The 27486-nt window shown below is 48.4% G+C and overlaps 1 protein-coding gene across 1 annotated transcript; it reads right to left on the bottom strand.

The window, feature by feature from the left end:
• On the bottom strand, nucleotides 1-27326 carry ENDOD1 (endonuclease domain containing 1). The gene is made up of 2 exons (XM_028119630.2): nucleotides 27027-27326; nucleotides 1-4249 (listed from the first exon to the last, which is right to left on the bottom strand). The coding sequence occupies exons 1-2, from the start codon at nucleotides 27324-27326 to the stop codon at nucleotides 3047-3049; spliced, it is 1503 nt and encodes a 500-aa protein (XP_027975431.2). The 3' UTR covers nucleotides 1-3046.
• Between the last annotated feature and the right edge of the window lie 160 nt (nucleotides 27327-27486).

The raw sequence follows: 27486 nt of genomic DNA, 5'->3' as shown, positions 1-27486 counted from the left end.
TGAGTTGTCAACGATTATTTTATTGAACATTGCAAGGTGCACAGCATTGTACATAGCCTGAAAATGTCAAGTTGACTTCCGTCACACTCTCTGTAAAGGCTTCCTTCGTTTCCATGGTTTTGCGGGCTTTCTTCCCATGCTCCAGGGAGCACGCTGCTAGGATTGTTCTTGCAGCACTCACCATGCTGTGTTTCAGCTTTCAACTGCACCGTGTGTTCGCCCCACTAGATTTCTGAACTCCTCCAAGACGGGATCCACGTATTGCTGATCTCTGCAACCTCGATGTTCAAATACATGTTTGACAGATGAATGACTGAATGAATGATGAGTGCTTCATTCTAGATCCTTCTCCCAACTCCCTAGTCTGCATTTAGGTGGAAGTGCTGATGGTGAGTGAGAAGCCATCATTCAAAAGGCACAATGGAAAAGAGGAGTGTCCAAAGGCGTGGCTCAACCACAGACTAGAAATTAGCTCCATAATAATGAACAGTTGACCTCCCCAGGGCCTGAGGACATAACAGAGCCACAGAAAAATCTTCGAGCTACAGACAGTGTTCATCAGTCCAAACTGTCACCTCAAAGTGAAAGTAGTTTATGGGGGGGAGCAGTCCAGCCACCTGCTGGAGCCAGTTCCAGTAAATCAGGTTCAACCAACCCTACTGGTCCAGAGCGGATGGGCTCAGCCACCTCGCCTTAAAGATCTATCTTGCTTTATTACCCCTTCCCAGATTTCACAAAAGGCCACAAGAGAATAAATAAATAAAACACTAAACAACTCGAAGTGAAAAAGAAGGCATTTCTAAGTGGCTCTCGAGAAGCAGTTTGGATGCCCTGTTCCTTGCATGGTGCCAAGGGGTTCAAGCTGCCTTGGATGGCCTCTCTGGGCCTATCAGCATGCAAATACATGCTTTGAGGGAACAAAGATTCTGCGGGGGGCAGGAAGCATGGCGCTGTGCATGGATGGCTAATGGTTTCATCACTTGGGCTCAATCCATCCAATTGAGGAGTCAGGGCCTAGACTGTTTGATGGACGATGGAGAAAACCCAAGGAGGCAGCTGAGTAGTAAAGCACACAGCACATTATCTGACATCCCAGGTGTGATGGGACATGTGCAAAAGACCTTGGCTCCTGATCTGCCATGAGCCAGCAAAGAAACTAAAGGCAAGCCTGGTGCCTCCCTGTGCCTCAGTTTCTTCATCAGTTGAGGGTTTGGCCAGCACATCTCTCTGGTTGCTTCGATGATTCTCTTCCTTTCACCCAGCAGGACTCTTGACCCCTCGGTACCAAGGTGAACCCTCACCCTTCTGTGAATCTCCATGCTGCTGACATGAAGGGAAGGCCCACTACAGGGTCTCACTCACAAACAGAAGCGGTGCTAAAAGACGGCTTAGGATTCTTGGATAAATCTAGTGCATATCCCCTACCATGGACCAGTCTGGTGTTCATAATCCCCAGTATTGTCTCACCAATTGACCTTCTACTTTGGGTGCAATTCAATTATTTTTCGGCAACACGGAACTCACTACACTCACATTTCTTGTCTACCGACCCACTGGAAGTATTATTTCTCTCCATTATTCTCTCCTTGTTGCCTTTCTGGATCCCAGGTATTTACAACTAACTTTCAGATGAATGGTACTCTACGCACACCCCCCCCGCCCCGCCAAGGACAGTATTTTACACGTGGCCCATTTCTACCTCACAGCAACTCTTGAGGACACTCAGAAAAATCCAGATGATTCCATCTCAGCTGTGGAAGGTGGAACAAAGTTTGGAAGATACTGCTTTCTCTTTCAGGGCAAGATTTAAAATAAATTGATCAGAAAAATAGGGGTTAGCTCTCAAATCAAACTTGCATTAATGGGAGAGTTATGTTTTCTAGCCTCAAACACACTATAAAAGTAATTTCCTAAGACATGGTGATTCTTAATCAAGTTTATGCTTATATAAACTTATATATGGATATGGATTTTTTTTCTGAGATGGCTAGAATAGTTTTTTTTTTCTTTTGTGGCTCTTCTGTATACATTCATACCAAAACAATCATTTAAGGACAGAAGTCAGAGATTTTACTGTAATGGGTACTTGTCTGAAGCATAACAAAGACTGATCTAGAATGTTGGAGAGTACAGATTTTCATATTAGCTAATATGTCAGTCTTTGAGTTCATTCTTGTCAGCCAGAGATTTAATATACATCAAGTTAATCCAAGCTTAGCTAAGGACGTTCTCAGACCTACAACACCTACTCAGAGCGGGGCTCTGACCCTTGCAATCTCTTCTTTATACCTGAGAGGATGGTGCTACACTGTTCAAAGGGCAAACAATCTTTGCCCTTGCATTCAAACTTTGTTATGCCGCATTTAACACATAATGCTTATCATTACCTAAAAGAAAAATGCAGCAAAATTCATCTTGGGAGGGGAAAAAAAACCACAAAAAACCCAAGCAACCTTACAGGTCCTTGGAAGCCATGGAAAGCTCAGGGCTAAAGCAAATTCTTTATCCCTAAGAAAGTTATTTCAACAGGGAAGCATGTCTGCACTTCACCAAGGTCAGATGAGTTGGGGAGAAAGAGAAACAAATGAAAATGAATCAACCAACAGCATTTATATAGGCTTTGCCTTACATCTCATAAAAGAAACAAGATTCCTTTCCCATTCTCTCAGAAACTCTTTGGATTAAGGTTGTCTTCTTCCTAATTCTTCCCTTCTCTGTAATTCCTAGTTATCACAAATGAACACCAGAGTATCTCAGGTGGTCCATCAAGTAGCAGAGTGAAGAAAGATTCTAACGGTTTGGAAGTTTGCCCATATCCCACAGATGACCTACACATAATCCCACGCTCAACATCTCTCTTTGCTCAAGTCTAAGTTATACCATCTTCTTTTGCAAAAACATGCAAATACCCCTACCAAAGGCCAAGATATAACAGTAATTGACAGCGAACAGAAACCCATTGTAAAGACAAAATATTCCAGCTTTCTCTATTTAAAAAAAAAAAATCAAATTCACTGTAACTGGACCCTCCTAGTTTTTCTGAGTTCTATAACTCCTCCGAATTGTCAAAAGTAACCCTGTAGCCAATCCTCTTGCAGATACTAAAAATAACCTGAAACAGGCTACCCATAGTGCCAAAAGCAGCATCAAAGAGCAGAGAGATGGTGCCACCAAGGCCCACTGCAATGTCCTTGCACACAATCGGAACCGCACTTATGGTGTGCATGGGGAAAGTGGCCACGTCCACAAGGACTCGGACTGGAATGCCCAGAATGCGGCAAATGGCCTTCAGCAGACAACAAAGGATCCGGAGAATGGCCCTGATGATTTTGACCATGACTTTGAGTACCTTCCAGGGGATGCTCGCCAACTCTTCCCCAATGGCCAAGAAGTATGAGATGGTGGCTGAACCCAGGCGGTAAAGGCAACTTTCTATGCCATTAAACACCTGCTTGGTAACAAACCACAGGACATATATAACGTTCTTCAGGATGCCTACAGCAACGTAATAAAGTAATTGGAAAAGCCTGATGATGGGGGTGGCGAGGAAGGTCCTCAACTTGCCCAAAAAGCTCCTCCTCTCCTCAGATGGCTCTGGAGGTAGCAGAGCTGACCCCTGGCCCTTGGTGCTGGAGAGGGGATGAGTGCCCTCTTTCGCCTGTACCATTCGCTCTTCATCCTGGACTTGGTTGACCACTTCCAAGATTTTTTTCATTCTCTCCGTGTCCTGTTCGGTTTCGCCACAGTTGTCCCGGAAGAGCTGGGGGTTGAATGGAAGCAGCTTCTCGAGCTCTCTCACCATCACGTCCTCTATGACGTCACCATCCCGGGCATGCTGGACAAAGCCCATGGCCCAGCCGCCCCCGGGTGCGGCACAGCAGGCTGCCAGCCAGACAAACGCAGGGACGGTCACTCTGTCCTTCAGTTTGCGGTCTGAGGGCACAGCGCCTGTGATGATATACAGGTGTGCCCCACTGCTACACTGTGGGGTCAGGGCCCGCTCCATCAGGCTGTTGAGATTCAAGTACCACCGCTCCCGGAAGGACGGTGCCATCGGAGCTGTGTTTGTGAGAGCGAATGTGGCCACCTGCAAATCCTTGCTAAGGGAGAATGGGTATAGCTGTCCTCTTTGGTAATCAGAGTCCAGGTAATCTGTACTCAGGGCTTGCTTGCTTCCTAGGCCACTCACAGAGGTGATGGCATCAGCTTCATCAATCACCTCCTCGAGGGGGCTGGTGGGGTCATCGATCTGAAAGAAGAGAGCAAGTATTGAGAGCATCGTGTTCACTGGAGAGAGGGTGCACTGGAATCACTTGCACTCGAAGCCAAGGCTCTAGAGAAGTCCCTAGGGCACGAACCCTCCCAGCACCTGGGTGTGGAAGGGCTTGGTTCTCCGTTGCACACACACTTCATTCTAATATCCCAGGACCCTGGTGTTTGGAAGCAGGTGCCAAATAGGCTGTTTCCTATTCTACTCCCTGTGTACACTCCACCCCTCCTCTGTGCTAACACCTCCCCAAACACACACACACACACACACACACACACACACACACTGGGTATTCCATTATGAAGTCACTCTACCATATCATTTATAAAACATTAAATCCCAGGGTCTTATAATAGCCTGCTCACTGACCTCCACTGACAGACATGCCCATTATGATTCCCGCTTCCTGTCTTAAAACCAGTTTTTTAACCTATGACAAAACTTTCTTCTGCTCCCAGGCTGATGAGTTATTTTAATGTCATGTGTTAAAGAACCATGTGAATAGCTAAATAAAATCAGAATAACAGCCCCCCGTCACCACCACCCTTACTTAACTCTACAGAACAGCCCCATGGGTCTTGGTAGCCTTCACTTTCTGAAGGAATGTCACTGTGTATATCACTAAAATACCAAACTCACCTATGGGAAACTGGACTAAAAATAGTAAGAGTATTTGATTTTAAAGTCTAATATATTTTTTGAAACACGGTCACGTAAAGGGCAGATGTATTTTTCCATGCTCTCTGCAGACACAGTTTAATGATCTGGTTATTGCCATCATAGTAAATTACTGACAACACTGCTCCCTGAAGACAAGAATACGCCTGTGATGTAAGAGGTAATTTCAGATTACATTTCTGGGTTACACTTGCCCTTCTGCGAGAACCACTAATCTTACTCTTTGGTTTCCCAGCGGAACCTCTGGACGGACGGACAGGTACAAAGCTCTCTCTATGTACTCTCCCTCCCTGCTGACCTGGTCCCCCTGGGCTGCCCATGTCATTTGACACAGTTCCTGTGTTTAATGGAAAATTTTTTTCCTAATCACAACATGCTAAGTAGGTTTTAGAAAAATGAACTCTCCCCCTCCACCAGCATCCTGCCCCATAAATAATCTTATAATAAATCCCTTTTCGAATTTAGTACCAAGAAAAAAAAATGGTTTCTCTCAATGAGTTGGTCTCTATACCAGACAGTCAAAGCTATTTAAACCCATGGGGTTTCTTTTTGTTTTGGAATTAAATGAGACTTTTAGTTTTCCTGCCAACATGCATGTAAGAAAAAGAGAAAAAAAATTGCAAAGGACGGCACCTGGGTGGCTCAGTCGGTTAAGCGTCTGCCTTCGGCTCAGGTCATGATCCTGGAGTCCCTGGATGGAGCCCCACATCAGACTCCTTGCTCCGTGGGGAGTCTGCTTCTCCCTCTGCCCCTCACCTCACCCGTGCTCTCTCTCTCTCTCAAATAAATAAAATCTTTAAAAAAAAGGAAGAAAATTGCAAAGGAGGACTGTAGGGGAAATACTCATCCATTCAACAATATTTATTGAGCATATATTACGTGCGACCAGTACTGTAGAAGGAAGCATTCGCATCGGTAACAACCACCACCCCCATCAACATTTCTTGGGCACTATATGCCAGGCACTCTTCTGAGAACTTCACATGTATTAAATCAGTAAGTGGCTATGTTGTCTTCACTCATTCAAGCTTACCCCAAAACTAGGTACTATGGTATTGTTATCACCTTTTTTGATAAATGAAAACACTGAGGCACATCAAGATTAAGCAGCCTATTCTAGGTCACAATGAGGGGTGGCATCACCACACAAACATGGCAAGTCCAGCCCCATGGCTGGTGTCCTTAATCATTGCTTTATGTGCCTCAAAATAGGCCTTCACACGAAGAAATGCACCATCTATTTGGGAAAGCAAGACACAGATGCAAAGTGAAATAGGAAGCCAAGAGAAAGATAACAGTGCCATGCAGGTTACCCTAAATGCTGAATAAGTGATATAAAGAAAAAGAGCACACGAATTTCCAAGGAAGGAAGGGCACCATGAATGCAGTCAAAGATGATGTCTCACTTCTTGGAGAAGACAGAAGCTGAGATGGGATTAGAAGGATGTGCAAGACTTCGCTAAATGTAGAGACACAGAAAGGTCAGTAAGGCTTAACAAGACTTCTACACCAAGGCCTGGGGGCAGAGACCAGCAGCCTGTGAAAAGAGGATTCTTTCTCTCTCTCTTTTTAAGATTTATTTATTTGAGAGGGGACAGGGCAGGGAGAAAGAGAGAATCTCCAACAGACTCCCTGCTGAGCATGGAGCCTGAAACGGGGCTTGATCTCACGACCCTGAGATCACAACCTGAGCTGAAGTCAAGAGTCAGATACTCAACCGACTGAGCCACCCAGGCGCCCCCGAAAATAGGATTCGAAGTAAGGAAAAGTGAAAAGCTGAATTGGAAAGGACAGCAGGAAGCACAGTATAAATGATCTGATATACAGATAACTCATCATGGAATAATTATCACTACCAGTGAGTGCTCACTATGCACCAGGCACCACGGAAAATGCTCTACATAAAGCATCTTTTTAAATCCTAATAGGATCCCCATCACCTCAGATATGGCAAAAATTGTAAAGCAGGTTTGCAAAGGACTACCATTCAGAAAGCACTGCCCTGCTGCATTTACTCTTCACATAACCCTCTGGGCAAGGGATTATCTTCATCTGACATACAGGAAAGTGAAAACTCACATAAGTAATGCGTACAAGGTCACCCAATATGTAATATGGCAGGGCCAAGGTTTATAGCCAGCTTCTCAGACTTCAAAGCCCCAGCCCCGCGCCTCTGGGTGAGGAAGGGAGCACGAGAGCTCCAGGGTGGCCGTGTTGGAGGACAGGTGGAGGACTAGAGACACCTGGGTAACACAGATGGAGCCGCAGGAGAATCAGGCACCTAGATTCACATCAGAAGTCAGGGGAGGAGAAAGCTTTGGCTAGAGAAGATCAACAGCATGGTACCCGCCACAGAGAGGAAAGGGAAGGATGGAGACAATGACCAAAGCCTTCGATGATTTGAGAATCCTTAGTGAGACTTCAAAAGGTGATTTCCACTGAGGGTTCAGGAAGGAAGGCAGATGGTGAAAGTGACGATATGGGCAAGAGTGGACTGCAGACACAGACGGCTTGTTGAAGTCTTTAGGTAAAGGCAGGAGATGAGCAGGCCCTTCGCTGAGAAGCAGGGCTCCCAGGGATCCGCAAATATGGTCTTCCAGCCCCCACACACGGCCCAGGGACAGGGGCATCGGGAGGGTGGGGCTACTAGGTCTCTGTGCGTGCAAGGAACATTTTGGGGCTCAAAGGCATCTCAGGGGCATAGTGCCCCTGAGCACCGGCCCAGTCCCTGAGCGTTTCTGGGCTGCAAAATCCATGCAAACCTTAGGGACCTGAGTCAGCCGGTGCAGATTTGCCACAGGGGAGTTTGTCACTGAGTGGGGAGGAGGAGCTATTTGTCGACAGTGACAATGGTCTGCAGAACACGAACACGAAGCTTCAGCACTCAGCTGCAGTACACTGCCCCCTTCTTTCCTCCTTCGTCTCTTCTCAACTCCTCTGGGAGTTCACAAGCACCTTCTCTGAAGCAGTTCAGAGGCCTGGCAGGTACAGGGGAGACCACTAAACCCCCTTCCCGGTATCAAGACTGCACAGGATTTTGACGAGACAGATGACCCCACAGGGCCAGAAGACCAGAAGGTCCCAGCCAAGACCTCCAAGACCAGCTGGGGGACTGCACCGTGGGGCAAGAGAGTAGCAGCATAGGGAGAGTGTGTGTGTGCCCTGAGAGTGTGCACAGGCACAGAATGTTCCAGAACACACAGCTACACAGAGGCTTTGCAGAGGGCTGGGATGGCCAGGCGAGGAGGGTGGGAAGGTGGGAGGCGCTTATAACTAGTCACCAAGATTAGTTTTAAAGAGCACACACCATGGATCCAGCACAAAGAGATACCGGGGTGGGGGGATGAAGGTGTCTGCATGTGGAAATTGGGCTCCTGTGCATTTACTTCTTATAGTTTTACAGACTGCAAGTTCCATAGACACCGGGATCACCTCATACTTTCGCCTGCCTAAAACATGATGACGACTCTGCATATGGTAGGTTCTAGGTAGGTGGTGGCTGATCACGCGCACTGATGGCACGGGGGGTGGGACAGCAAAGGGAATGCTCCTGGGAGCCCGTGGAAAAGACCATCCCGCCAGGATGAGGGGACCTCTGCTGAGAACACAGGGGAAGAGGTAAGGGTCTGTGGGGAGTTGGGATTGGTGAGTTCTCTGCCATAAGTGGGGACATGGAGGCAGAGCCTAGGGAAGGTCTGCAAGCCTCGGAGGTCACTGTGCCAGGGAATTCAGGAGAGCGGCAAGGGAAGATGCTGGAAAGAAAGGGAGGCTCCGTAGAGGCCAACCAGGGTCGATGGGACAGGGCGGCTCTGCTTAGGCCAGGACTGTCGTTTTGTACTTATTTTACCCACAGCCACGACATGGGGTGTCTGAACTCCAAGAACAGGTTCAGAAACAGGATGAAGGGGGCAGGGAGGCCTTGGCATCAGAGGCCAGGTGGGCAGGGGCCGACAGTGGCAGGTGACAGCTACCGCACTGCTCAGGAAGAGACTGAGTGCGTGCGGGTGAGGAGCAAGACAGGCTCAGGGGACGTGGACTAGGGGTCATCTAGGAGGATCATCCAAATGGTTATAAAACTTTGCAATGGTTCGGGAAGGGTGGAGTTTCCTCCCCCAGGAGAATCTGAAGCTGGGGCTAGGTAGGCACTTGCGGGGCTGCTTCAGATATGACCCTATCATCAGGAGAGACCCGGTGGGCTCCTACTTAACTGGGGACAAGGAGGCTATTTCGTTTGGGGAGTTGTTTTATTTTCAACAAGAGCTAAGTCATCGAATGGGCTGAACCGTTGGCGTTCCAATTCTGTTTCTGCCCTGAACTATGACACACACACACACACACACAGACACTGAAAAGATGCTATCATCCCACTACCCATCACGGGGCAGTCAGAGGGTCCCTCCTACAGGGAAGAGTCGGACCATCAGATGATCTTATCAGACCTGGAGCTGGCTGGTGCAAACAGGCCCTCTCCACAGTCGCACACAGGAGAATAAACTAGACCCGAGGCCTTGGGCGAATCCTGACAGAATGCACTCACCACAGAAAACACCCAGCTTGAGGAAAGAGCTGCCTTTCAGAAAAGGAGCGGGAGGCTGGGGGGACCACGAGAGCAGATGAAGGCTATTTGAGGAGGAATAACCCATAAGACCTTGCAGCTCTTGGGAAAGGAAGAAACAGAGTTCCCACCCACCCACTGAAGAAAAAAAAAACAAACAAACCTCCCTGTTTGACATCCAAAATATTCTTTATCCTCTTGGGAATAGAAACAGCTTTAGAAGACTTAGTAGGATTTTCTTTTTATTTTAATTCTTTTTATTTTCTTTTTGAAGGAGAAATGCAGGGCTTTCCACTTCCTGACCAGCCCTTCAGCACTCAGGCGGGCTTCCCGGTCCTCTCGGCCTTCCGCCCCGTGAATCACCCTTCCTCTGGGCCCCCAGGGCCACTCACACACCTTCCTGCGGGCATTTCTACCTCCAGCCGCTGTGCGCCCTGTAGGTGCCCAGCATGGGTCCCCCGACCCCCAGAGGTGCAAAGGCAACCCGGTGAAGGGTTCTCTCCTAAGTCAGAGGATGACGGAGCAGAAGAAAGAATACAAGGCTGTTCCAATTCCATCTCAGGCTTTTCTTTTTCTTGGAAATTAAAAAAAAAAAGTCAATAAAAGGGAGGGATTAAAAAATGCACCAACCCTGAACAGCAAATACCTGCTGGGAGGGGAGGCCTAAGGGTGGCCTCCGTGGCCTTGGGGACAAACTCCCCATGGGACTCCTCTGGCTGCAAGTTTCAAACTCCTTCTGGGAGCCTACAGAAGTGTGCCGACTCCTTTAAGACCTTTCCAGAAGTGCAGTACCTTCTCAGGTTACATCATCCCTGCTCTTCTTTGGTTTCCTTCCCTGTTACTCACTGAAGCCTGTTTTCCACTCTCTACTCTGCTTTCTTTTCCAGAGCAATTATTCTTAGCATGTGACTGTGTGGTACGGAATTCCGAAAAGTCCGTTTAAGCTGAGACATTTCTAATTTTTTTCCACCTTCTGGGTTCAGACCAGATTAGTGGTGCTCAGGTCTGGCTGCACGTCAGAATCACCTAGGAGCTTTAAATAAAATACGTCCAAGCCTCACCCCGGACCAATGAAATAGGAATTCTGGGGTTGGGAGAGGGCTAGGAATCAGGATGTTTTTAAAGTTCTCCTGATGATTCTAAATTGAGAACCCGCTGGGCTAGATCTTTATCAGATTCTCTTTTATCCTATCAGTTTCTGGTAGAATTAACTCCTGCCCAGATGGTCACTACCAGAAATTAGTGATGTCTCCTTAAATTAGTTTTCAAAACTCAGTTTATATTAGAAGCACCTTGGTCCTTGTTAAAAATGCAGAGTCTTGTGTGTCACCCCAGAGCTATATATTCCGTAGGTGTGGAGTGGGGCTCAGAAGTGCATTTTTACCACCATCCCAGGTGATGTTGATGCGGGGCGGGGGGGGGGGGGGGAGGTTCCATGAACCCCACACCTAAAAACAAATCTTTAAATCACCTTTGGGTAGTGTGCCCCCACTGGGCTTAAGTGATTCACATGATACTTGAGATTTGTGAGAGCATTATCCACAAACTGCAAGAGCTCTGATGATAACACTAAGGGAGAGAACAAAGGATTACAGGGCCATTGAAGTCTGCCTCCTACTGGACCAGTTAGTATTCTGATCACAAACATGTGTAAACATGGATTTCCTGCCTTATTCATATATGGAATGAGAAGTCCGTTTTTGCTATGTACACTCTTTTGAGCGTATCTCACTAGTCTAACGTCTTTGATAGAATCCTATATTTCCTGGGTAAATGACAAACAGGCATATTTGCGAGCCCACCCCCCTCCAATACACAAAACTCCTCCAATGTCTTCACTCAAATCTTCCCTTACATTCAACCAAAATAGGCCAGTCTGTCCCCAGCAGTGTGAGTTACATGGATGTCATGTGAATGCTCCCCAGCAGTGTGAGTTACATGGATGTCATGTGAATGCTTCCCTGGTTCCCTCTGCATCCTGACCTCGGGGCGGGGGGGTGGCGGTGCCTCCACCATTCCTCTCCGCTCCTTGCATTCCACCTGAGTGCTTGAGCCCAGCCCCAGCCTCATAGCCTCCCGTGCTGAGTGGTCCCCTTTGGCCTCCCAGATCCATTCTCTTCTCCGCCCTGCTCTGGGCCCCAGCAGGCTGACTTCTAGGGACCACATCACCTGAGCTCTCGTGCCCTCTGGCTTAGCCAGGGGGAAGGTGGGAGAGATAGCAACCGGAGTATTTATTCCTTTGCTCTCCCTCCACCCGGCTGCTGTGTTTCTGGCTCTCGCTGAGTTTCTCTGCTGTCATGGCTCCCACCAGGCTCTAGCCTGACCCCGCAGGCTTGGGATGGTGATAGCTTCCTGTAAAAATGGCTGGGCCCTAGCAGACTTACCATATCTTGTTGACTCCCTTAATTCTCTGTACATTATTTCTTCATTCAATTCTGTCGGTTAAGCTACTTTGAGAGTTCCATCCAGTTTCCTGCCAGGACCCTGGTTGATACAACCTGGGTCATTGAATCAGGACAACAGTCCTGATTCAATGAGCGCTTTCCCAAGATCGCAACTCACCCAGTCCTGGGAGATTAATTCTACCTTGGGGCCTTTGTGGCCTGCGTTACACACAGAGATGGTATACAGAACCGGTTCTGCTGACTAGTGAAGGTCCCTCGAGAAGTCGAATATGGCTGCGCAGGCTGGACTCTCGCAGACAAGCCCCAGCTATACCAGCCCTGGCCGGTCAGTATGCTATAGTTAACTTCCATTTTTAAATTAACTATTTCAGATACTATCTCTGAAAGAGCAGCACTTCTTACCACATGATCCCCTCCTACCCACCTCCTTGCCAGTCACATCTGGCCAGCAAGCAGTCAGATGGCTCTCTCCCGGGTTTTCAATCCAAGAAACTCAGAAACCGCCAACAATCAGAGTGTGAAGGTTGCCACATGCAGTTTAGGGTTGGGAGCCAGGCTGACCCATGGGAAAGCAGGAAAACCCTTCGAAGATCAGGAGGGTAGGATAAAGACCCTGAAGACTGTGAGACCATCTGGCTTCTAGAAGTTTGCCAGCTCTGCTTCCTTGGAGGCCTGTGTGTACCTCGGTTCCTATGTCTGTGAATCTACCGGTGATCTGTTACAACAGCCCTGCCCTCCACCTGAATAAGCTTGGGTAAGCGTGTGATTCATGCACCAACTAGCCTGAAGGAGTCCCCTGTGGGAGTTGGGGCAGGAACCTTATAGGCATGGAATCTTTCAGACACCTGGACTAAATTTCAGGAGCAAATGAAGATACAAGGCTGTCTTGGTTCCAGAAGTCTGGGAACAGACCAGAGGGGCACCCCATGGAGCAGAGAGAAGGAACTTCTACTGAGTTCCCCAACAAAGAATGTATCAATGGGCAAAGTAACATGGAGGATAGTGTACGAGCCACCAAACTCCAAGAAGAAGCTGAGGCCAATCACAAGAAAAGTAGCAATGGAGCAGGAGTATGGGTTTTTGTTTTTAACCAGCTCAACAGTTTTATTACAGAAATCCAAGATTACACAGGACTTTAGAGTTGGCATTGGGACCCTTCCTTTTGCCAAAGGTGCATACAACACTGATGAAGCACTGGTTTTGCATCTGCTTGGCCTGACCTGTCTTCTCCCATTTGGCCACCTGGAGAGTCTGACCTCTCACTTTCTCGGCACAGGCCAGGAAACAATTTGAGCAATAATACTGAGGCAAACATAGGAGCCCGGGGACCCTTAGCCTGGTTGTCTCCAAGGCAGGCATGGTCGGGGAAGCCAAGGGCACTTGTTCATCTCACATGCTTAATGTGTATGTATTGAGTGCTAATGTTACAATGCAGAGTGCCTTCTGCATACAGTGTCACACCATCTTCCTTACTCCCCTGTAGAATAGGGACAATTTATTAGCCCCATGTCACAGAGAGGGAACTGAGCTCCACGAAATTCAGTAACATTTCCAAGGTCACACAGCTGGTAAATGACAGAGTTAGGACTCAACCCAATTTTGTCCCTCTACAAGACCCACCTTCTTAACCACTCTGTGTGCTTGCTCAGTCCTTGCCCCTTCGGGGCTAACAGTCTAGTAGGAGAGAATTCAGTCACGGTCACGATCTGCCTTCCTGCCTTAAGTAACAAGACACCTTCGAGAAGGGACTGGGTCTTATTCCAGGGCTAGGTCTGAGACTCCTATTTCTTGGCTTGGCGCTGAGAACTCAATAAACGGTTTTGATGTGGATGAGAATGGCAACACCGATCACAGTATCCATCAACAACTGGATGTCGACTCCTCCACCCCTCCTTCGTTGCAATGCTGAAATTCTAGACGAGCTGACCAAGAATAATAAGTGAATGAGCAGATAATAAACAGGATGGGCTTGTTTCAATCACTGCAAACCCCTATAATCCCACACCTACCTCTTAAACCCCAATTCACCGACAGAGAACAAATTTATGATACACCCTGGCCTCTGGTTGATTGTGATCACATTTATTACATACATAAATGGGAGGAAATGTTCAGGGGCTGGCCTGTGGCAAGAACGGAGGCACAGAATGGGACCCAGTACTGACAGCAGCAAAAAAAAAAAAGAAAAAAAAAAAGAAACAGTACTGCGCCTGGATCTTGAGCAATATAACCACTGTCAACCCAATTATGGAGTCGCCCTCATCGGAAAACGGGGAAAGGCTCAAAGCCTGTCTCCACACAAGCTGACAGCTATAAGAAATAGCCTTCCTCTGAAGCCAACTTAAATATTTACCCTTCACTTTGAAGATCATTAGAGAAGGGGACCCGACAGTCCCTAAACCCTTTCCCACAGCATAATAACTCTTGCTGTTGGGAAATGGCTTATTTGCTTCCAACCTAAACCCTCCTCGAACTATTAAATCTTACCCTGTGTCTTCAGCACAAAAAAGACAGCATATACTTCTCAATGTTGTGTAATAAATATGATTTAAGGCTAGTAAATCTGCCCTCAGGCAAAATCATTTCCATTTGTTCAAACTTCTCTCCTGGGCTTTATGAATGTCACTCTTATTTTTTTTTAAGATTTTACTTATTTATTTGATAGAGAGAGACAGAGAGAGGGAGAGAGCACAAGCAGGGGGAGCGGCAGGCAGAGGGAGAGGGAGAAGCAGGCTCCCCGCTGAGCAGGAGCCCAATGCAGGGCTCGATCCCAGGACCCTGGGACCATGACCCGAGCCAAAGGCAGATGCTTAACGGACTGAGCCACCCAGGCGCCCCGAATGTCGCTATTCTTCAAGTTCTTCTAAATGTGAGACTATATGGCAGCGGGGCTTAGGAACAGAACCAGATTAGAAATGAGGAGACTGGTCAGCTCTGCCGCTGACTGGCTTCCTGACACTGGGCAGGCCAGTGAGGCCCCATAAGAGAACAAGGATCACCACTGCCCAGGAACACAGGAAGGGGCAAGAAGGTAAGATTATTTCAGGCCACCCATGAGTTGTCTAGACATCTAGACACTGACTTGAAAAAATATGATGAAGTAGACTTTGCATGTGAGGGCCCCACGCCTTTTTTTTTTTTTTTTTTAAGATTTTATTTATTGATTTGAGAGAGAGCAAGAGCAGAGCGAGGGGCACAGGGAGAAGCATACTCCTCGCTGAGCAGGGAACCACACATGGGGCTCCAGGATCATGACCTGAGCCGAAGGTAGACGCTTAACTGACTGAGCCACCCAGGCGCCCAGGCCTTCCATTTCTAAATTAAATAAAATATTTCTATTCATGTGCAAATTCACTCATCAAGAGCCCCTTCACTTTCCCGGTCCATGGGTATGGTGGTCCTTTGAGAAGCTTGTTAGCTGTGACTTGGGGATCCCAAAGAGTGTTGAACCTTGTTGACTAGAATAAGTGGCTGAGAGCCTATATATGTCTCTATGTGAATAGAAATTTCTGGAATGTTAGCACATACCCATACACAAACTGTAAAGGTTAGCTTTCTGTGAGAAATGAGATCCTTTTCTTTCTAGACTTCTAAAATGCTCAAAAAATATTTTTACCATAAGCATATATTACTTTTCTAATCCTAAAAACCCTTAGTATTATAAATGATGGCCATTACCATACATTAAAAGGGTTAGTTGAAAATTGTCCGCAGGTCTAGATCTAGGACTAGGATTGCCCACGTTTCAAATTTCACTGTCGCTGTTCAGTCCATATTTGCTAAGTGCTCCACACTGGGCAACATTTCTTCATCACTTATGAAATGCTGGCCTGAAGCAAGACCAGGGGCTGGCAAGCTACAGCCTGTGAAGCCAAATCTGACTGACCACCACTTTTCATAAATAAAGTTCCCTTGGAACACAGCCACGTTCATTCATTTATGTATTATTGTCTGGGGCTGTTTTTGTGTGAGAACAGCCCAGCTGAATAGTTGAATCAGAGACTTCATGGCCAACAAAGCCTAAAATACTTCCTATTTGGCCATATACAGAAAAAGTGTGCTGGTCCCCGTGTTAGAGGCTGAGGTTCAGACAGTGAGCAATGAGAACCCTGCACCCTCCCTCATGGAACTTCAAGTCTCACTGGGTGGCACTCAGTTATACAAATACATGTGTAACTGTGACACACTAGCAAAGAAAGGTGAGGTCTGGTGCTACTAGAGAGTATTCTGGGCAGTTGCCCTATTCTGGAATATCGTGGAAGACAAAATGCAAAACAAAACAGCAGGTACATAGGTCCTTTGACGGGAATTAGGAAAACAGCAGCACCACCCTCACAGAAATGAGCCGAAGTGGCTGGTGGTAAGGGACTCGCAATGTGTGCGGCCCCAGGATAAGGCTGGGTGGGGAGTGGGAGATGCACGTGCAGGACTCTGGACATCACTATAAGGACTTATCTTTATAGGAAGAGAAATGGGGAGCCCTGGAGGCTTTCCAGGGAGGCTGTTGGAGGCATGACAGGATTGATGATCTGAGAGGATTTCTCTGGCTTCCAAGGGGAATAAGTTTAGAGATGTGGGTAGGAGGAATTAACCAGGGAGGAAGCTGTTTTGCAGAGGCCTAGAGGAAGATGAAGGGAGCTTGGACCTCTGCATGCAGATGGGCCAGGATCACAGGGGGGAGGTCTGTCCAGTGAAGAAAGTGCAAGAGCAAGTTCACCAACCACCCCAACAGTGCCCTTGGCCATGAAGGAGGCATCTGTCATCATGGGTTCCATGGTTCCAGACACACTAGAGATACTCCAGAATGACAGAAGACTGACGGTGGTTCGTAAGCTCGCCTTTCCCTTCCCCAGGCTTCCGTGCACATCCTGAGACTATGGTGGATGACCAGTCTTTCAGAAATATCAATGGTGGCCATTTCCTTACATGGCCCTGTTCAGTCATGCGTCCTGGTCAATTCACACAAAACACTGAAGTGATATGGTCAACTTCTTCCCTCAGTTATAAATATTAAAATAATGAAAAGGGGACTTCCTGAAACCAATGCTACCATCTCCCAGACACAGCGGGAAGGCTCATTTACCAAGCTGGGTGAATGCCAGGTTACCTAAGACATAAGGACAAAGGGAAGAATGTGCACAGGGGAGAGGCTGTCAGTTTACTAACAGTCATAAAGGAAAAAGGAATTTCTGTCCTTTCAAGGACGTGGGGTGTGCTGAGTTGGAGAGAAGGTCCTCTCCTGGTCCCAAATCAGGGTGTATGACATGACCGGGGTATGAAGTTTCAGAATGTGCTGGGTTCAGCTGCCTTTCCTACTCTGGGGAACCAGGCTGGGGCCATTGGAGGGACTCTTGAGCTCTCTAGGCTGAAGGATGGATGAGTGGGTCCTCTCTCTCTGTTCTAGAGGTGGGGCTCTGGAGGATGTGCTTTGCTGGCACCCCCCTCCCCGCCCCGGGGCAGTTGGCACCTGGTCAGGAGCTGGGCTCTCCTCAGGCTCATGCATGGCACCCAGCCCACTTCCAGCCCCAACAGCTCCACGCCCCCACAGATGCAAGAGCCCTCCCTTATGCTGGCCACACTCACTGAGATGCAAGGGACAATACTTGTTGCCTGACAGAGCTTTTAGATGATCCCCCCCACCACCAACCCTATGGAGAATGTCTGTCTGCATAATGGCCATGGGCAGTGCTCACAATGGATCGATGGAGTGGAACAGAGCACGACTGCAAAAGGGAGCCAACAGCACTCAGCCCAGCACAGTGCTTACGAGCCGTAACCTGCCGTGGTTTCAGCACGAGCGTGCACGGTCATCGGCACGTGGCTGTGGGGCTGGGAACATGCTCTGGTCTATAAAGTCCTGATAAAGGAACCCGTGAGCTTTGCAAAGAGGAGCTTCACTCAGGAGAGGGAAATAGGAACTCCCCCGTACATTAACGGGTTTGCTAAGAGAGGCAACTCTGTGGGCTCTCTGATGTCAGAGAGCCCCAGTCCCACCCTTTCTAGCTGTGTGAGCATGGAAGAGTAACCCACCCTCTCTGTGCCTCAGGAGCCTCCTCTGTCCAAGGAGGATAAGGACAGCACCTATTTCATATGGCTGCCCTGAGGATTACATGAGCTCACACGTGAATCAGGCCTGGAAGAGTGCCCAGGGTGGTAAGTAAGCCCAAGTGAACACCATCCTTCAGCCCCACCTGAAGCTCCGCGGAACACTGAGAGGCATCTCGTACTTAGCACGTCTAACGCTCCTTCTCTGGGATCATCATCTTATTCACGGCAACTCCGTTCTTCTAGTTGTTCTGGCCAAAGTCCCTGGAGTTGTCTGCCACTCCTCCTGTTCTCTCATTCTTGGCTCTCCCTTCAAATTATACCCAGAACTAGACCGCCACCCCCAGTGGTCCAAGCCACCACCGCCTCTTGCCAGATATTGAAAGCTCCCATCTGGCCTCTCTGCTTCTGCCTTTGAACCCACATAGTCTGTTCTCAACGCAGCGGCCAAAGTGATCCTATTAAAGTGTAAGTCAGAACACATCAAACCCCACCCCCCCAAAGTCAGCAGAGTGGCGTCCCATCTCACACGGAGTAAAAGCCAAATCCCTTACAAACAGCCCAGAAGCCCTACATGGTCTGCCATCTCCCACCCCACCTCTCTGACCTCATCTCCTGCTTCTCTCCTCATTAATCCTTCTTGTGCCACACTGGCCTCTTTCTCAAACATGAGGACCACTCTTGCCTCAGGGCCTTTGCCCTTACTGTTCTCTCTGCCTCGAACATCCTTCCCCCAGATACCTGCATGACTGGCTTTGTCCCTTCCTTCAGGTTTGTACACAAAGCCACCTCCACAGTGATACCTTTCCTGAAAACCCTTTGAAAACTTCACCTATTCCCTGAGAGCTCATATCCTCCTGCCTTGCTTTATTTTTCTTCTTAGCACTTTCACTATTTAACATGTTATATTTTTTATTTATTTATCGCCTGTGTCCTCTGTTAGATAGTAAGCTCCACGAGAGAAGGTATTTTTGTCTGTTTGATTCACTGCTCCATTCCCAGGGCCTAGAACAGTGCCTGATACACAGCAGATGCTCCAGTAAATATCTGTTGACTTAGGGAATTCACTGATAGAGGGCCCAGGGCCTTGTTAAAGCATTAGGCGTTCCTGCCAACTGAAACTCAATCAAAAATCAAAACCAATCACCCCTAAAATTAAGGTACAAGTCGACTGGAACATATAATTTAACCTGTAAATTAACAATGTATTTTCAAACACTATTTCAGCCACCTGTTTACTCTGCAAAATGAAATGTACCCATATTTTTCATCTTGAGTCAAAGTATAGTATGTCCTCAGCCTGACCTCTTTGGATGGAGCCACACTCTGTCCGGCACTGGGTCAACAGAAGCATGACTGGAATACTAATGGTGCTTCTATTTTTGGTTCACGCCATGAGTCGGTTTCTCTTTTATTTCTCCTTCCTTTCAGTGGCTAACTAGATATATCAGCAGGCAACAAATTATGGCTGCCACAGACGCCACGTTCCATGGGGCCGATAGGTTACATGGCCACTCTGGAGACATGATATACAACTTGAAGGGGGACCATACTCTTGAATGAACGGTAGTTCTAGGAGCAAGACCAGATCACAGGAAGCGAAAGCTACTGGTGAGTGGGAGGATTTATTTTCTCATATTCTTGTTAAAAGTTTCACTGACAGTTTAAAAGGAAGAGAAATCTGAAACCCAAAGAATAAAATCTTTATTCAGGGAAAGCTCCATTGAATCACCATGAGCTCATAACTGAGCTAAGAATAATCTGAAGCCGAGATTTTCAGAATGGCCCATTCCAATGCAAAGCCACAAATCATCCAAAGAATTAGATGAATTCAGTAAAATAAAAATAAACTAACAACCCCAGTCAGTCAATTTGGAATCTGGAGAGAAAATATGAACACTGTCACTGGAAGACCTCACACTCGAGTAGAAAGGACAGTAAGAGCTTGGGAATCGGGCAGCCATAACCTCCAATCCAGGCTCTGCATCTAGCAGCTGTGCGACCATGGGTAAATGGCTTCACCACTCTGAAGCTCAGTTTCTTAAACTATAAAACACGGATTACAATATCTAGTTATATGAACGGGTTAATTTGTGAAGACCCTTGTCCATAGTGAGGGAATCAGTAAATGACATCTCCTTCCCTAGGCTGTCCAAATTTCAGTCTGAACTGAAAGAATGGTGTACAGCGATGTCAACCCTGAACTGTTTCAGGACAAAAGAGCTCTAAAATGTTCTGCCAATGTAGGGCAAGTTCCTTAACTTGCTCCTGAGAATGACCACAAATCAAACAGAAACACTGAATTCAAAGAGGAAGAGAAACCTACGAGAGGAGAAAAATGCAAGGAAAGAGAGCCTAAGTGACTTCTGTTTTTGCTATGTGCACCCCAGTGAGGAAGAAATTGTGAGTGATTGACTTTGGAATCATCCCTTTGAGTCAGCCGCTTCCCAGACTTACCCAGACTCAGTGCCATAGATTGCAGTGCCACTGCTCACCATTTGTTTTGTGACAACACATCTCTTGGTGACTCAGGACAGGGAGGGTGGAGGTATCTCTGGCACCAATTTTATTTTTGTTCTTTCAGTCACCTAAATCCATCCATTCACCTATCCATTCAATCTCTCACCAAAGCTCTTTCTAAGCACCTGTTGTATGATGTGAAATATATGCCTAGTGTTTGAGAAGATACACAGATGGTTTACATTTTAAGAAAGTTGTAGAATTGTAAGAGTCACCTGTCTAATCCAACATTCCATTTGTGTGTGTGTATTTGTGTATGTCTTACACCTATTATATCAGGTGACTCTTGATCTCGGGGTCATGGGTTCAGGCCCCACAGTGGGCACAGAGCTTACTTAAAAAAATAAAAAAAATTTTTTTAAGGTAATAAAAAAGGGGGTGGTGATTAACATAACAATAAAAATTTTTTTTTAAAAAGGTAATAAAAAGGGGGGCTGACTCAGCAGAGCACGCGACTCTTGATCTCAGGGTTGTGAGTTCAAGGCCTATGGTGGGTGTACAACTTATATAAATATTTTTTTTTAATGTAATAACACCAGGGCACCTGGGTGGCTCAGTCAGTTAAGTGTCCAACTCTTGATTTCAGCTCAGGTCGTGATCTCGGGGTCATGAGATCGAGTCCCAAATCAGGCTCTACACTGTGTGTGGAGCCTGCTTGGGATTCTCTCTCCCTCTGCCCCCCACCCCCCCGACTCTCTCTCTCTCTAAAAAAAAAAAAGTAATAACACGTATTAGAGTAAGACCTTAGTAAAGTAGACACATTAATATTTCCTAAGACTTTACCAGATTCCAGGTACTGTGCTACAGGTTTATGTGTGTTACTTTGGTCATTTGTCACAACCACTACATGAAATTAAACGCTGTTGTTGCCTCTAATGAACAGATGCGAAAAAGAGGACTGGAAGAATTTAAGGTCACATAGCCTTTTTTTTTTTTTTAAAGATTTTTTTTTTTATTTCTTTATTGAGAGAGAGAGAGAGAGAATGGTAGAAAGCATGAGAGAGAGGAAGGTCAGAGGGAGAAGCAGACTCCCTGCTGAGCAGGGAGCCCGATGCGGGACTCGATCCCGGGACTCCACGATCATGACCTGAGCCGAAGGCAGTTGCTTAACCAACTGAGCCACCCAGGCGCCCAAGGTCACATAGCCTTTAAGCAGCAGAGCAGGAGGTCTGAATTCAAGTCTCCTAACTATAAAGTATGTATCAGAATTGTCCTGTTTGCTGCACAGGGATTTAAGTGTATGATGTCTTCGATGTATCTGTTCTCTGACACAATGACAAAGGGACTGATGTTAGAATAAAGGCCTGTCTAATAGTTTCAGGGTGTGTGTAAGCGAGAGGCCACTGATAGAAATTAAAGATCCAGAACTTAATCAAGGTTCTAACTTGTGATCACTGTTCACAGGCATTTACTAGGATTTGAAATATGGCCTCATGGGCCCTTTAGGACAATGCTTTTGTAGTTAACCAGAATCTACCTTTCATTCCAGAGCTACTGACACCTAAGCAACATTTATGTGGCCAAATTTGTGTTCCCACTTGTCCTACTAACTATTGGAATGAGAAATGAAGTAGAAAATAAGATCCCCATATAAAAGATGAGAATTAAAAACCTATGGCATTAATGCAGTGGATGCCCTAGGAGGTCAAAGAATCTCCATGATATATTCAAAGAGCATTGGACTAAGAAGAAATAATAGTCATGAGTTCAAATCCAAGCTGTGTGACCCTGGGCACATCACTTAACCCCTCTGAGCCCATTTCCTCATCTCTACAATGAAGACAGTGACATCTACCTCAAACTATTTTTGTAAGATTAAAGAAGTGTAAGCTGAATACGAAGCCAGATCCGTTCAGCATTCATCTTTATAAAATGGCAGAGTCTTCTACGATGGCCTCCAGAATGAACTGACAATGCACTTTGGTAATGCATCACTTACACTTCATCCAAAAATTCTTCCATTAAATGGAAAGGAATTGAGAGACTAAAAGGTTTGAGCCTCAGTGTACTAAACCAGAACCCAGTTCTCAGGTCTCTGAAGTCTTGACTAGAAAACTTCTAAAGGATCTCCACCATGCTAATGGGGGAACATTTTCTCACCTTTTTTGCCTTTTCCCCATTCTCTCTTTCTTCTTTCTTTTTTCTTTCTTTCTTTCTTTCTTTCTTTTTTCTTTCTTTCTTTCTTTCTTTGACAGAGAGAGAGAGAGCATGAGCAGGGGGGAGGGCAAGGGGAGCGGGAGAAGCAGGCTCCCTGCTGAGCAAGGAGCTCGATGCAGGACTTGATCCCAGGACCCCAGGATCATGACCTGAGCCAAAGGTAGACGTTTAACCGACTGAGCCACCCAGGCACCCCCCATTCTCAACTTAAAGGTGACCACATTCCACATAAAACCTACAACAGCCCGCTGTTTGCTTCCTTCAGAGTTCTCCTTCTGTCCCTCAGAAGATTCCATTTAAATTCTTCCAGTGTGGGTGGACATGGGATCCTGTGTCTGACACCAAAGAGCTACTGTCCGGAGAAGAGATCCAAATCATTTGGGGTCATTCCAAAGGCCAGAGCTGGGACTAATGGGGTGGACTTAGAAGAAGGTTGCAGCTCTGCACATGGAACATGCTTGTATTAGCGGCTGCTGGCCAGCTATGGGGCAAGCCTCCTGAAGCAGTATATGTCCCACCAGGAAAGCTCAAGCAGAGCATCGCACCCACTGCTGCCTGACTTAGCCCAACAGCAAATTATTTTATTCAACCCTTGTTGAGAGACTCTCTCTGTCCCAGGCACTAGGAACATAAGCATGATGAGTGAGGTGCAGCATTCACCTCTCCTGGGTTCACACTGAGGAGACTGACACATAAGCAAGTAATTATAAAACAACGTGGGGAGGGATGCCTGGGTGGCTTAGTCGGTTGAGTGTCTGCCTTCGGCTCAGGTGATGATCCTGGGGTCCTGGGATTGAGCCCAACACTGGGCTCCCTGCTCAGTGGGGAGCCTGCTTCTCCCTCGGCCTGCCATTTCCCCCTGTTCGTGTTCTCTCTCCCTCTCTCTCTCTCTGACAAATGAACCTTAAAAAAACAATGTGTGGAGTACAAAAAAGAGAGAAATTATCAGAGTACTGAGCAGTAGAGCTAAATCAGGTGGGCAGTTCTTTCTAGAAGAGATGGTACCTCAGCAGTCTTAAAGGATGGAGGAGGGGAAAAAATGAGGGGCAAGATGGGGCAGCACAGAAAGGAGATTCGGGGCAAAAGGATTGAGCATGAGGACAGAAGCAGAAGTGACAAACAGTACAGTTTCTGAGAGGCATGCCAGGCAGTGGGATAAGGCTAGAACATAAAATGTGAGGGCGTGGAGGAGTGAGAACCAAGGCTGGAGCTGGAGACAGGAGCCAGGACGTGGAGAGCCTTGTTAAACTGCATCCTGCAGGATGAACTTGGTCTGGTAGGTGTTGGGCAGCCAGCACCTAGAGGTTTTAAGCTCAGGAGTGACTAAGTTTCTATGATCTTCAATTTCGGTGTTTTTTCCCAAGGGAAACTGCAGGGCAGCTGTGAAAGCTGCTGAACTAGGCTGAGGGAGCCCCGGGGGCCAGCACAGCCCTGCCTGACTCATCGATCAAAGCAAGCACCGAGCTCCTTTGGCCTCCCGCTCTGCTGGGCCTCTTGGTAAAGCTGACTTCAGAAAAAGGTGATGTGGGCACAAGGCAGCTGAGCATTACAAAGTGCTCTGAAGAAGTCCACAGTTAGCCCTGAGCATCCTCCGCAGTGGGGACCTTGGCTGGGAGGCAGGCCTGGGGACGCAGGCTGCAGGGGCGGGTGGGGGGGGGGGGTTAGGTTTGCTGCAGTGTGCTCCAGAGCCCGCCTGCATCTCATCTTGCAGCTCTTCCTCCCTCCCTCCTTCCACCCCTCCTTCCTGATATCCTCCGGCTCCTGACTGAGGCTGGGGTAGGAAGGAGGGGGACATGAGCCCATCGTGCGGGGAAAAGCATCAGCCACTGCCACCGTTCTGACCTCCCCAGCTGGGAACTCAATGGCCTCCTGTCCTTTTCCAAACCACTGTTCATCTCCCCTCTCAAGCTGCCATTTGGAACAATGTCCCCCCTCCCTCCCCATCCTCTTTTACCCCCCGCCAAGTGCCATTCCTCATTTCCTGCCCCCAGGGGCCCGGGGTCTCCTGTGCCTCTGTGACTTGGTTCTGCCCCTGAAACTTGCTCATTTGTGACTCCTTCTGTAACTGCATCAATGGCTCTGCCTCCCAAAGCCTTCCCTGATTATTCCTTCATACCTGCCCTCTCCCTTCTGTTACCCCCCTTTGTTTGCAACACTTGAGCAGACTGTCACCTACATACTTCTACTAGTTCAGGCGCTCCAACCACTCCCCGTGCACTAATCCCTGAAGGGGCATTTCTCACTTGTGGTGTTCCCTCCAAAACATCAGGAGGCTTGGAATGTCCTCCTCTTCGTCTCTCTTCTGAACTCTCTGCTTCCACCTCCAGGCACAACACAGATGTCACCCTGACCCCAAGGCTTTCCCCTCTCACCCCCAACAGAGATTAAATCTAACAGGTCTTTGTTTACCTTTATGAAAGTATAGGCTTTGCTTATGTCCTAATAAGGTAGGACTTATGTGCCAGGCATCTCTCAGAGAACTTTGTATAGTAACTCATTTAATCCTCAAGGCCACCCTGTTATTAGCTCCAGGATAGCCTGCCCAAATTTACAGCTAGTCAATAAAAACATTCTTGAACCCACATTGCTTGGCTCTAGTCAGTTTTTCTCCTCCCCACCCAGCAGGCTTCTTCACCTGCACACCAGGAAGCCTTGGAGTCCAAGAGCTACCCTCTCTTCTCCTGGTTCCCTATGTGCCTGGCACCCAGCAGGTGATTACTAACTGTGCTCTGAATTCAACGGAAATTTACCACGCATTCCTGTGTCTTCTTCACTTGTATGTTCTGTCTCCTTGAGCCGTCCGGAAGATCCTCAAGGAGAAAGGCCTAGGTCATCTGTTTCTTCTTTTTTTTTTTTAAGATTTTATTTATTTATTTGACAGAGGGATAGAGAGAGAGAGCACAAGTAGGCAGAGAGGCAGGGAGAGGGAGAAGCAGACTCTCCACTGAGCAGGGAGCCCGATGCGGGGCTCGATCCCAGGACCCTGGGATCATGACCTGGGCCGAAGGCAGCCGCTTAACCGACTGAGCCACCCAGGGGCCCCGGTCATCTGTTTCTTGGCAGGCCCACAATCGTGATGTATAATGAATTGCGGGATACGCAGAGAGCTTGAGGGGTGCAGCTAGGGACAAACTAAATGTAGATTAATATAAGTCTTACATGTGTACAGTTTACAAAGGCTTTTTCACACATGCCTGATCTCCTAGGTCCCGACGTCAAGGAGACAGCTATGGATTGGATGCGGACAGGAAGACAAGACTGAGGAGCAAGATGACATGAGTCCCGGCTAAGCTCTCAGAGAAATCCAGAAATACCTGGATCACATACAGGGATTACAGCCCAGGGCTCGGAATGAAGCACCTGAAAGCCACAGTCTGTTCACCCATGTGGTTTTAGCCAGCTTTGGCCATCAGGAGTGGGTAGGCTCAGGGAGTAGCTCTGCCCCCTGCCAGGGTGGTCTTGACCGCTGGGACAGGCACAGGAGATGGTGGGAGGAGGCGAGTGAGAGGCGGAGAACCCACCCAAGGGGAGCCTGGCTGGGTCTGCAGAGAGGAGGCCAGCTATGCAGAGGTGGGGCAGGATGTGTTAAGGCAGGTTCAGCAGGAACTCTGGGGACCTTCTGCAGTGTTTGGTCACCCTCGCCAGCCAGTACAGAACACTCACGACATGGTTTCCAGGTGGTCTGATAATACAGATAGAAGAGTCTGGTAAAACTAGTTTGACCTTCCCACTAGCTGGAGATAGTTTCCCTACTATTTGTAACTAACCCATGGCATTTCTAAAACCATGTACCTTGATTGTCCTAACTCAACAGAACTTCAGGTCGAATTTACTCCATGTCCTGTGCACAAGGGGTTTTCAGGCTCAGGTAGCCTCTGCAGAGGAGCAGCTTTTCCATAAGTAGAAAGGGCAGTGAACCTCTAAGCCAAAACACCTGCCCCATCTTACCAGCTGGGCAGACTTCCACAAGTCTCTTCACTCCCTGGGCCTTGATCGCCCCTTCTGCAAAATGGGCACGAAAACGCCCACCCACCTACCCGGGGGACCCAAAGAACTATGGCAACAACCTGCGCCAAGGCCTGTGGGCTCCCAGCCTAGGCTTTCCGCAGATCTGAACTGTTCATCTCACGCTCCTCACCGGTCAGGAAATGAATGAGACACTGCAGATGTCTACCCCGAAATGTAGGGGAGAACCACCTCCCACTGGGGACCGCGGGGCCCCCGCGGCTTAAGCGGAGGCTCGCGGATCGCCAAGCCCCGGCTGCGCCTTAGACAGGGGTGCGGCGGGGCGGCTCGGAAACCCGGGGTTCCTGACCTGGCCCCGAAGGCGCGGGGGCTGCCTTTCCCCGCCCCCGGGGACCAGCCCAGCGCCCGGGCTCGGGCTCAACTCGCTCACCTGCGGCTCCACCAGCCAGCGGGGCTGGGCGCCGGCGGCCGCGGGGCGCGCGGCGCGGAACGCCGAGTACACGGGGATGCGGTCCCGGTGGCTGTACAGGGTGGCGAAGCGCTCGGCGCCCTCGAAGCGCTGACAGACCTTCACGTGGGCCTCGGCCGCCAGCCCCGCAGGCGGGGTCCCGGCGTAGAAGAACCGGTCGCATTCGCCGAAGCCGGCTTCCTCCTCGCCCACGAGCCGGCCTTCCAGCAGCCCGACCAGGGCGAGGAGGCTGCCCAGCGCGAGGCAGCGCGCGGGCCGCATGGCGGCCTCTGCGGGCGCGGCGGGGCCGAGCGGCGGCCGGGGCGGGCTGGGGGGGATGGGGGTGCGCGCGGGCTCTGCGGGCCTGGCCGGAGGGGAAGTCGGGACTCGGGCGCGGCGCGGCGCGGCGCGGCGGGGTGAGCGCTCGGCGGGGCGGGGCTGG

Source organism: Eumetopias jubatus, unplaced genomic scaffold, assembly GCF_037043125.1.
Source record: "Eumetopias jubatus isolate StellerSeaLion01/CBP00866 unplaced genomic scaffold, mEumJub1_p1.0 scaffold_13, whole genome shotgun sequence".
Taxonomy (NCBI): domain Eukaryota; kingdom Metazoa; phylum Chordata; class Mammalia; order Carnivora; family Otariidae; genus Eumetopias; species Eumetopias jubatus.
This window is presented reverse-complemented; position numbering and strand designations above follow the sequence as displayed.

What these genes read in the sequence shown, in the direction of transcription:
- ENDOD1 (XM_028119630.2), bottom strand. Translation starts at nt 27,326, where the DNA reads ATGCGGCCCGCGCGCTGCCTCGCGCTGGGCAGCCTCCTCGCCCTGGTC. An exon ending in GCTGGCTGGTGGAGCCGCAG is followed by an intron (nt 4,250 to 27,026) that starts GTGAGCGAGTTG and finishes CTCTTCTTTCAG; the next exon opens with ATCGATGACCCCACCAGCCC.